General features: G+C 40.5%; 1 protein-coding gene across 1 annotated transcript in view; it reads left to right on the forward strand.

The window, feature by feature from the left end:
• tnfrsf21 (tumor necrosis factor receptor superfamily, member 21) overlaps positions 1 to 11,462 on the forward strand; it is a 53,584-nt gene extending 42,122 nt beyond the window's left edge. Inside the window, exons 5-6 of the mRNA XM_041976286.1 lie at positions 7,435 to 7,693; positions 9,344 to 11,462. Coding sequence (XP_041832220.1) covers positions 7,435 to 7,693; positions 9,344 to 9,573 — 489 coding nt within the window. The 3' untranslated portion in view covers positions 9,574 to 11,462. The remainder of the gene's footprint in view (positions 1 to 7,434; positions 7,694 to 9,343) is intronic.
• The last annotated feature ends 938 nt before the right edge of the window (positions 11,463 to 12,400 follow it).

A 12,400-nucleotide genomic window follows, 5' to 3' on the forward strand; every position in this document is an offset into this window, starting at 1 on the left:
GCTGCTGGCCCTGGGGGGAAGGTGCTGTTTTGGGGGTGGGGAGTGGGGGGCTGGGGCGATGTGGGGGGGGGGGGGGGGGGGGGGGCTGGCTCATGTCTCCTCTCCTCCTGGCTGAGGCTGTCCCCCCGGGACATAAGGATGATGGTGAAAGGATGGTGTTTGTGTGGGAGGAAGGTGTATGTGAGGGAGGATGGTGTATGGGTAGGAGAATGGTGTGAGGATGGGTAGTGGAAGGATAGTGTGTGTGTGTGTGGGAGGATGGGGTATGTGTGGGAGGATGAATGGTGGAAGGATGATGTATGTGTGGGAGGATGGGGTATGTGTGGGAGGATGGATGGCGGAAGGATGGTGTGTGTGTGGGAGGATGGATGGTGTATGAGAGGGAGGATGGTGTATGGGTAGGAGAATGGTGTATGTGTGGGAGGATGGGTAGTGGAAGGATAGTGTGTGTGTGTGTGGGAGGATGGGGTATGTGAAGGTGGATGTATGGTGTATGAGAGGGAGGATGGTGTATGTGTGGGAGGATGGATGGTGGAAGGATGATGTATGTGTGGGAAGATGGGGTATGTGTGGGAGAATGTATGGTGGAAGGATGGTGTGTGTGTGGGAGGATGGACGGTGGAAGGATGGTGTGTGTGTGTGGGAGGAAAGAGTATGTGAGGGATGGATGGTGTATGCGTGGGAGGATGAATGGAGGAGTGGAAGGAGAGTGTGTGTGTGTGTTTGTTTGTGTGTGTGTTGGTCTGGGGGGGGGCAGGACTAGTTCTCGGGGTGTGCGGCTGGGCACTGGGGTGTGGGGCTGGCCTCTGGCGGTGGCCGTCTGGGCGGGCCGGGTCCCCCCGGGTGGCGTGCTGGCCCTCGGCCTGTGGGGGTGGGGGGTGTCCCTGCGCTCCTGGGCCCGGGCCCTCTGCCCCGTGTGTCCCGGGCGGCCGGTGCTCGGGGGGGTCGGGGACTGCTGGCCTCGGCCTGCCGGGGCCGGTGCCCTGTGCCCGCGGGGGGGCTCCTGCTGGGGTCTCCTGCTGCTGTCTTCCTGGGCGGACGAGTGGTCGTCTCTGTGGACCGGTCGGGGTCTGTTGCCTACGGGGGGGCTGGTGGCCTGGGTCTCGGGACCGCTGGCCTGACTCTGGCCTCTGTTCAGGTGAGGTGGCATCTGCATGATCACTCTGCATGGTCACTCCTTCCTGAACGTCTCCACTCCGTATATTCGGTATGTTGACATAGTCTCTGCGTCGCCGTGTAGCCGAGTCCTCCAGCACATCCACACAGGTTTCTCTGCGCGTGTTCTTGAATACAGCAGTTTCACTTATATCTATTATCATATTTTTTTTCCTCAATATACCTTTTCTCTCTATTCTTATAATTATTCTTAAAATTTTATTATTATTTCTGTTATTATTATTATTATTATTACTCTTATTATTATTATTACTCTTATTATTATTATTACTATTATTATTATTATTATTATTGTGATTATTATTATTGTTACTATTATCAACTAGTTCTGTAATGACCTACTGGCTAGGATGATCTTAAATATATATGTTGTAAGTAGTATGGATTACATGGTCTTTTGTATGATGTCTGAAGTCCCCACCTGCACTCCCCACACCCTTTCTGTCCCTCTCCCTCCCCTCCCTCTTCTCTCTCCTTTCTTTTCTCTCTCTCTCTCTCTGTCCCCTCCGGTCGAGTCCAGCATTAAGAGTTTGATTTAATAAAGTTTTTCATATCATCAAGAGGGACTTTATACATGTAGTATAAATCCCTGCTTGATAGAGTAAAATTGCCCGGCACCAGACGGCAGCCAGACAGTCATTCTGTTTGCAACGATGCTGGACAAGACAGGTGGAAAAAAAAAACAAAAAAAAAAAACACAAAATCCAAATAATGACAGCGCATTGAGTTTTAATTAAACAAACTTGAACAGGAAATCCAGTAATAATATTGAGTTAAAACAGTTTTATCATCCACATATGTCCGTCATTTACCTTTAAAATGACTTTGTGCTCCACTATAGTGAACATGGTGTGTTAGTCAAAATGAGTAGATGACGGGTTCGGTGGTTTGCTGGCATACATTACAACAAGGCAGTAATTAAGACTGATTCTTCTTGGCTAAGCTGAAAGTCAAGGTTGATGGCTCTGTTTATCAGTAACGGTGGGTGGGTAATATCGCTGCTGCTCTCACAGGTCGCCCCCCCCTCCTTCTATAAATGACTTCTATAGGAGAAAAGCTATTTTTATGGGACAAAACAAAAACCTGATACCTTCTCACTCTGTCTCATCTTCATTCTATCTAACCTCTACATACAGCATGCACATGTTGCACGCGTGCAGCAGGCTGTGTGTATTTCAGTACACGGCTCACGTGTCCACCCTCACCTATAGGCCCCTAGAGAGCGGCGTGGTATTGGCCTTACACTGTAATCACAACGGGCCAGATGGGACACATCAGATCCGTCATCACCTTTTACTTTGCTTCTCTTCTTTCTCCTTCTCCTCTTACGTTTCAGCGATTTGTATCAAATTAGTGCTCTTGACCAAACTCTCCAAGGTCAGCACTGCAACACTTAGAGTCTTGTTCTCATGAAATCACATCAGCCTGTTATAAGTAGTTTTTCATCACTACTTAATTATCATCAGATCATGTCCAGTAAAGAATTGATCCTGGATGAGATAGTAGATATTATTTTGTTAATTGTTTAGATATAAATTGTTTAGTGAGGAAGGCAGAAAGAAGTTAAGATAGTGTTTCGAAAAATGGATAGATCCATATTTATATTAAATTAATTTATTTTTGCCTGAAAATGACACCATCTTCCCCGTGTTATAGCGCAAGATTCATGTTTGCTAGAAAATCTGCAGTTTCTTAAATACACAGAAAACTACAGATCAGTGCTGACCTGACTTACAGCAGAAGCACATGATGAAAGAACAAAAAAATAACAAATAAATTAAATAATAATAATAAAAATAATAATAATAATAACAATAATAATAGTTACTGTTAATATTGTTAATGTTGTTATTACTGTTATTATTATTATTATAGAAATAATCCTTGTTATGATTATACTAATAAATTAAACCAAAATAAAAGTAACCTAAAAATAAAAATATTATAATAATAATAAATAAATCTGAGACTTCATAACCTTTGTCTAGAAGAGATCATAGCCGCTACTTCCATCTTTCATATGAAATGTGGTCCCTTTTTTTTTTTTTTGTTTTTGTTTTTGTTTTTTGAAAGAACTTAATAAATAGCAAACAGTGAGGCAGAAGGTCCATCCATCCATCCATCGCTGGGCCAACACTGGGCGGATCGATTCAGATATCAATATTATCGATACCAGGGCTAGTATCGGTATTGCCCAGCCCTACAACACAGAGTCAAACAACCACTCACATTCACTCCCAGGGAGAATTTTGTGCGACCAGTCAACCAAGCATCCATGTGTTCTGTAAAGTCATTGCCCCACTATACCTTAGACCTGTGTACTGGTTAAGCTTCATTCCACTAAGAAGAAAAGTTTTTTGCTGTTGACAAACTTAATATTTTTGTGAGATCTCCTGGACCCCATATTGACTGACTCTTTCTCTCAAGCTTCTTTCAAAAGAACGATAAGAACATGGCGTTCAGTATTTGGTCTTTTATGAAGGTCGCAATCTGTCTGTGAACTGTTTGTTCTCAGTTATTTCACAGCAGGTCAGTGTGACTCACTTATGAGAAGCATTTAGGACGTCTGTTACATAACAGTGATATCTGAGATTGCATGTAGGATCATCACTATATCAATAGTATTCCCAGTAGAAAAAACTGAGCTCTGTCATGGATGTTTCTATTTTTATCACTGCTGCTTTGTGAGAGCTGGAAGCAGACAGAAGATGGATGCTGTTGTCTCTTCCTTCTTATTTCTGTTTCTCCTCACAGTAATCTAAGAGTGTTAACAGCGACTTTTTTCTTTAGTGAATGAAAAAATCGTTAAATTTCCCCCCAAAGAAATTATAATGTTTAGAACACCAACTGCAATATTTAGCTTTTTAATTTAACCCATAAGAGCCCAACGTGACTTATTTGTCACATACAGTTTCTGAGACATTTTGCTTCAATTTATGGTATAAACTTTGCTCAAACTTTGCTTTGTCTTCTGTCCCCTAATAGATACCCAGAAGCAGAAAACCATATTATAATATTGTTAATATATGACATGGTAATAAATGGTAAATATCCACCCCCAAAAAATGTAATTTTATTTGTTACATTTTGTTAAAGGGCCAAATAAAGACCTCATATTTAAAAAATTTTGACTTTTCTAACCATTTTTTAATGGGTCGGACCTTAACGGGTTAAATAGCTAAATGCTTTTCTAAATGACCAAAAGTATTTTTTTTTATCTGACAAATACATTAATGTAGTTTTATTATTATACTTTAATGAACTGGACAACAGAAAAAACAAATACTGACTTTGTTCAAACATGTCGATGCTCAAAATGTTCATACGAGTAACCCAAGTGTTCGTACTTTCTTACCTAAGATTTATTCCATGATATAAAGATTTTAATGAAAGCCACCATCTTCATAAAACATAGAAACAAATTTGCTCGTAGGAATTGCAGGTGAATGAGGGAGCTTTTTCTCAGCAAGAAATTACACACATCACACCGATGTCATGCTTATCCATCCAGCTGATGTGAAGGGAGATGTCACCACAGGTAACAAAACGCCCACCTTTCCAACTGATTGTTTTCACGCTGCTCCAAACAACATCCACAGCAGAAGCATCTAAAAACATTAACTGAATCTAAGTGATTTTCCTAAATGAAAAGTTATGAAAGAAAATAGCAAAATCTTTCATTTACTTTTCCTCTTCCTGCTTCATAAAAAAAAGCTGCATCACAACAGTAATCTCCCTTTCTGCCACAATGAGGGACAATCAAGTGTAATTTCTGCCCTGACTGTGTGTTTGTGACTCAGTTTCTATTAGAAGCCTTTCAGTCTCCTGCATAAAAAGACCCATTAGGTAAAAATAAAACCACATCCATTAATGTCTGAGGAAAAGAACAAAAAAAGTGTTCTGATTCTTCAACATGCTACTGAATGTTTTTGTGTGTGTATGGCATTAAGCATGTTGAGATGCATTCTGGAGGAGGCAGATCTAATTAGTATGTCATACAGTAGATATTTGTATTAAAGACCGAACACGACGTCACAGACTGAGCTCAGGTCCTTCGTAGTGACAGCTCATCTGTTTCTGCAGTAACTACAGCTGGATGAGATTCCTTGCTGCTCCACTTTGGATATAATTAATGGAAATATTCCCAGAGTGTGTGTCTGTCCCCTGTGCCCTTCATACTGCTGCAGTCTGCCAGCTCTGCCCAGTGAGGCTCACTGGCTCAGGCTGGATGTGTGTGTTCATAGAAATGTGCTGTGTGCTGGGTAAGCTCCTGTCCCCAGCAGGCCCTTGCGTTGTGCTGACAGGGGTAGTCAGCAACTCTGTCGGATCCTTCTCTGTCTCAGAGAGCCTTCTGGAACAGCCGTCCTGTTCTTCTTCTGCTGCAGCTCCATCCTCTGCAGATGCACTGTGAGCTCTATGTGGCTGGCATGCAGGAACAAAGCTCCATGCAGTCCTTAAAAAAGGTGCCGTTGGGTGTCAGTTTACTCTGCAGCACCAGGGTTCATCAGGATCTAGAGGCACTGCTTCACTCTTGCATCAGACAATCCAGGTTGTCTGATTCAACACTCCATCACTCTGCTTCTCGGTTACACAGCCTGCAGCTGTGTTTTGCACAGTCATCGCTGAAAAAACTAACAACAACCCACAGGATGTGCATGGCCTCCTGTAGTTGTATGAGAAAGTGCATGCAAAAGGTAATCAGTTTTTTTTTATTTAACCCTTCAGGTGCTGGAGTTTTAAAGGCATACTGTAAATGAGACATAAAGTTGGATATGAACCAATGATGCAGTAAAATCACTCATTGGATTTTGTATCGTGGCATCACAGGTTGGCAGCCGTATTAGATTCCAGAACTTTATGAACCACGACTTTAATTTGAATGTTTTATTCATTTCATTTAATTTAATTCATCATTCTGTCATTTTAATAAATTTTAATATTTTTCTCTGTAGTCTTTTATATAATAATCAGTAGTTTTTGAGGTAATAAACCTGACTTGAGATTAAATTTTTTTTTCTTTTAACAGCATAATTTTATTCAATGAATCTTTAGCAAATTAAGTGTCTTGTTGGTCCAGGTTCACATACACCCAATAAACAAATGTTTTGGGGTGTTCTCTTTGCATTATGGCATATATTTGACAAGATTTTAGCTGTTAAACTTAGAGTGGAGTTGGTTTAGTTATTTAATATAATTTAATCCAAGAGGGAGATCAATTAAAACCAGTACAGTTAAAATTTGAATGGGCCCTGGGTCTCTTTGTACTGGAAAAGTTGGGCCCCAATGTCAAAAAGGTTAAGAACTCCTGGTGCAAAATACTTAATGATTCTGGCTCCAATAAGGTCTTGGTTGGATTTGTAATCGCTTTCTTAAGTTTGTTTCCCTTTATCATCTATAATAAACGTTCTTCTTATGATTATGAACTGTAGAAATTTTGCATGAATCTGAGAGACTAGACAGAGCATCTGAGAACTGGTGATGTTTGAGATTGTTAGCACATTAAATTTCTGATGCTTGACTTCCTGTCCCCTGGTGCTGCTGCATTTATCGTCCTCTGTGACTCTCCAAGTAAAGAAACATTTGTTCCTGTCACACCGGCTGTTGTGTGAAATGCTGAGTTGTCTTCGTCACCACGTCTTTGTTTGTGAAAAAACATGTTTGTCTTGACAGAATCAGCCCAGCAAACCATGCTATGAAACAAAGACATCATTCCTCAGCTTCCTCTGCTGCTGCTGCAACCTGTAGCATTTTTCACTGCTCATTCTGTGACAAACAAGAAGTGCTCTCATGAGCTCATCCCCAAACCAGTTGCTACTGGTTCAGAACACTGGTTTATTTCCACACAAAGAGAAGAGAGGGGGTTAAGGCATGACGAGGGAACGCAAAGGAAAGAGAGTAAAAAAGAGGGAGATGGGGAGAAATGGAAACCAACGGAGACAAAGAAATGTGAAACTGAGGATGGAGGGAGAAAAATGAAGAGGGGGATTAAAGAAGACATTTCAGAGGGGGAGGAAGCTTGGATGTTTCATGAATCATTGTTTCTTAATAAAGTCTGAATAAACTCATACAGTTACTCTTAAATTTGCTCAGCTGGTTTGTGTTAGGGTACAAAGACTGAAAAGCAAAAAGAGAAAAGATCCACTTTGGTCTGCTGCCCCATTTTTATTTCTACTTTCAGTTTTCCATCATCACCACATTTGGCAACCTTTTTTCTCATCTTTTTTCCCTCTTTCCTGTATGTCTCCATTTCTTTTACAGTTTGACATCAACCAGCTGATGACCTCAGTGAATGTAAGCCAAAGCCTCAGTCCCATCCACAAGCCGCTGGAGTCTCCCAGCAGTGTGGGCAGCGGCAGTAGCGGGAGTGTGGGCCGGGCCAGCGGCCTGGGCGTGGAGCAGTCGCCGATGGACCGCACCAAAGGCTTCTTCCCTGACGAATCGGAGCCCCTCCTTCGCTGCGACTCCACCTCCAGCAAAGATTCGGCCCTCAGCAGGAATGGCTCCTTCATTACCAAAGGTGAGACATGAACACAGAAGGGATTATTTAAAGATTCATTATGTGTCATTTAGACCACCTTCATCAGAGAGCACGACGCAGTTGATGACTAGTAACACAAGATGATAACACTGTGCCCTTTTCCTTTAAGTTAAGGTAAGACAAGTGTATTTGTATAGCACATTTCATTACAAGACAATTCAAAGAGCTTTACAAGAAATATTAGAAGCGTTACAGTCAGGTGTAGAAGTGTAACACACCTGACGCAAATTAATGTGTCATTGTGTAGAATTTCACCCATTAAATTTGAGTCAGGTGTGTTGGAGCAGGGACACATTGAAAACCTGCAGTTCTACAACCCTCATAGGACCGAACTGAGTAGCCCTGCTATAGACACAAAGTAATACATGTCTTTTAGATAAGAGATAAAGTGTCTTGCCCAAGGACACAACGACAGGTGACTGCAGGGAGTGGGAATTGAACCGCCAACCGAGGGTGGTGAAAACTGGTAAAAAAAAATAATAGCAACTTCTTATTGCTTATTATATATTTTTTTGTAAAACTTATTTCCAGTATTCTTGCTTTTTGTGTTTGTCTATTTTTATTGTGGTTATATTATAATTGTGCAATGACAATTCATTCATTCATGTTTATTGGAAAAATGCATCAGTGGAGCTGTTTTAAAAACAATGATGTGTGTGTGCTGACTGCCCTCTTGTGGTTATTTCAGACGTTGCTCCTACATTAACAGACTTATTTTACTTAATCAGTGTTTTCTCATCAAATTTACAGAAACAGTTAATTTCATAAAAAAGCAAACAGTTATTTTAGGATTATTAGCTACACTGCTGTCACATTGTTAATGGTTTAATAAAAAAGATATTATTTTAACTTTTCTAGTAACCTGATAAATGTTAGTTAACTATAAACTGTAATTAATATTGTGTGAAATACATTTGCATTAAAGTAAAATTGAAATTTTAAAATGATACACTTTTTTAAAAATCCTGAGCTTCCAAGTCTTGATGGTGAACTGCTGTAACTGGTAAAAGAGACTAAGCATGTTTTAACTATGATTTTACAGCTAATCATTAACAGAGGCAAACCATATGTGTGTCTTTTAAATTAACTTTTTTTGGTTGGCTTGATTTTATTCTGCTTTTTTATTGGTTTTCTTATATGTGCACAGAGAAGACATTCAACAGAAAACAGATTAATTTGTAGTAATTTATTTTAATACATAGATGTACTGAAGGGGTGTTTGATCAATTGCACAAATGAGCAAAGACAGACATTATGTAACAATAGATTAATGGATTATGGTGATTCTGTAAGGTGCAGTTAATTTAAGACAATACTGTTGATGAAAAAGTTGGCTCTATAAAAAGAAATGTGTCATGTAGCTTTTCACCATTAAGGGGCAGCAAAAACTAGCTACACACAAGTTAAACATTCATGAAACAGCTGCTTTGGATACGGTTGCTTAGTGACACATCGAGCAGACATAGTTTCAAAGTCTTTATAAACCTACTAATTTGTTTACTCTGATAGACTGAAGTAAGAAAAGAATAATCCCAGGCTAGCAGGCTAGCTAGCACCTGTGCAAAGAGGATAGTAGGAAGTCTATTGCAATTTTATCAATCAATCTTTCCATCTGTGTTCCCCCTCTAGAAAAGAAAGACACGGTGCTCCGGCAGGTGCGTCTGGACCCGTGTGACCTGCAGCCCATCTTTGATGACATGCTGCACATCCTGAACCCAGAAGAACTGCACATCCTTGAGGAGATCCCAGCAGCTGAGGACAAACTGGGCCAACTCTTTGAGATTGCCGGAGTCAAGAGTCAGGAGGCCAGCCAGACGCTGCTGGACTCAGTCTACAGCCACCTTCCTGACCTGTTATAGTAGAGGAATGAGGGTTTAACCACCTGGACAGGAATGATAAGGAATGTGTATGTGGAAGGGATGAGACATACGTGGTATTGCTGGAATTTGACTGGTATTAATGTTTGATCTGACAGAGTTTGACTCATCATGATTCCAGCTGGTAATTTACTTTGTGTCTTCTCCTTCTGCTTAATCTGGTAAATCTTTACTGCAACTTTTTTCCTCCTCTTGTCTTGTGTGTATTCCTTCGAAGCATCCCATCCTTGACCATGTAACCACGCAACATGGTCGACACTCAATGTAACAAAAAACTGTGACCTTAAGCGAGAGGCTTACAGGCCAATGAATCAATTCCACACAAATAGCACTTTATTTCTCTTAAATGGCCAATGCCTTCATGTTTAATGGATGATACCAGTGTTTTTTGTTGTTTGTGCCAACCATTAAGGCTTCTCTTACCTTTAAAATTTAAAGGAATATAAAAAATAAACACAGCAGGCAATGCAAACTACAAAAAGCAGCGACACATAAGCTTTAACTCTAAATGACACTGGTATTATTCTTTGATTTGTAAGGTTTTTATAAACCACATTCTCAGATATGTTGGTCCAGGTGTGGATTGACCCGTTTGTCATGTGCCTGAACTTGTACCTTTTCACAGCTTCTCTTTCTTTTTCCTTCCACAACCTCCAACTACACCTGAGTAGTAAATCACCTGGTAGCTTGTAACTCTCAGCAGGTAGTAATAAATCTACAGCACTGAAACAAAATCCATATATCAAAATAATCCGAGACTGAGTAATATTTATGATATATGGCTTTGCTTCTGTGTATTTTTATTTTGGATTTAACTAACTGCCCCACCCACTAAGACACGTCATGGGCAGGATATTGATGCTGATACAAGTACGCACACACAAGATAGCCCTGTTTGCCTCAACAAATGTAGCATTGATGAAGTGTTCATGATACATTTTGGAGCTTAATGTTGGTGTACTACGCAACCTTATATAGGGGTCTGAGTATTTCAGTGCTACAGTAAGAAAAATAGAAAAATCAATGGAATACAGCAGATTTTTTGCAGCCATTAAATACTACATGCTTCATGTGGTTGATATTAAAATGTAATACTGATGCACTAACTTCATTTTCTGTTAGAGAGGAGATATACACTCTTTTCCAGAGATGCTGTTCACGTAGCATTTGGTTTTTGTTATAGTGTTTTCTTTAACTTTGATTTATAATGTAATTATTGCATTTGTCTATTTCCATTTAGATTTTTTTTCTTTTTTCTGGGCATTTACGTGTCATTTACCCCCACTTGGTGTTACAAGATGACCTGTTTGCGATGTAAGACATGCATACTCCATACTCTACTTGAAGTCTGTCCACCAGTGTTACTTGATATAAGTCAGAAAGGTAAATATCCAGGTCCAGTTTTATCAAGTGTGCATAAGACACCTAAAAAGCACCAAAACCTGATCAGTGCTGGAAGAGCAACATAAAACAAACCTCACAAACTTTTTCCTTTATATGGTTTCTATCATTACTACTCTGGTGCTGGATGGTAACTCTCACTAGTTGGCCTGATTTACGAGAAGGAGGAACTTTCCCAGGATTAAAGACCATTTCAAGCCTGAGTGCAGAAGAGTAAAGGTTGTGCTGTCGTGGACTGAGGACCTTTGATGATGATCACAATGACGATGTGTGGACCTGGTCTCCACTGTACCTTGAAGCATAAAGCTGCAGGATGTGAGCTTTTTATTTTATGAAAGAATGACCAACAGATGAGTAATGCACATGTTGCTTGAATGGATGATTTAATCAAATTTCACACATGTAACCAGTATGTTTATTATGTAACCTCTAAAAATCAATGAAGTAAAGCTCAAAATATTTGTCATAAACTTGTGTGGAGTGGTGCTTCTCATTACTCTTGAATCACTGGAAGGTGTGTTGTTGACCTTCACTGTTTGCTGTTGAGCTATTTCCTGCTTCCTTGTACACTTGCTTGCTGCTGCGCTTGCTCTTTGATTTTTATTGATTTTTATGCAGATATTTTTTTTTATCTTTTTTTTACTCAAAAAGCCACCACAGTAGTTTTTTAATACCTATAAATTACAGGGACTAAAGCATTTTTGATTGAAACCGCAACATCTTTCACAGTTCTTTTATCTTCAGCGCTCCGTGTGTGTGGCCTACACACAGCTGAAGCCTGCACCTGGCACTCAGTTAAAGCTAAGTAGCTTGCAAAGGTGCTAATGCAAGGCTAACGTGCAACAAGATGCTTTTCATCTCCACAGATGGCTACCAAGACCTATTTAAGAAGATAACAGAGCTGGAGGCAAAAGTCTATAAAATAGAGCTGCCGATGTGCTTTTGTGATAATGGTTTGTTTGTTTTCTCTCCGTTCGAGAATGTGTGCAATATGTGTCCCCAACTAATTTAAAATAGGAGACCCCTGCTTCCACCCTTTGGCTCAAGGGGAGGGCTTTTCCTTGTACCTACTGAACTCAACTATGATTTCCTTTGTTCATTTACTTTTACATTAAGGGTCAGGTTGTTCTCTGTGCATCAGTTTACCAGTTTGTCAACTTCATCTCTGTAGGCGGTTTAGAAGAGAATAGAGGTGGAGGGGGGAGGGGGTCATGTTTCCAGTGTTCACATGTTCACAGCCAGGTGGAAGAAGCTGTGTTTGAGTCTGTTGGTCCAGGTTGACTCTGAGCCTGCAAGAGGGGAGGGTGGTGAGTATAGAGTACCTTGGGTGGGCAGGGTCTCTCTGTGACAGCTTGAGTAGATCTCGTCCAAGTGTAGGAGTGGGGTGCCAACGATCTTCTAAGCTGTC

Source organism: Melanotaenia boesemani, chromosome 22 (assembly GCF_017639745.1).
Source record: "Melanotaenia boesemani isolate fMelBoe1 chromosome 22, fMelBoe1.pri, whole genome shotgun sequence".
Classification (NCBI taxonomy): Eukaryota; Metazoa; Chordata; class Actinopteri; order Atheriniformes; family Melanotaeniidae; genus Melanotaenia; species Melanotaenia boesemani.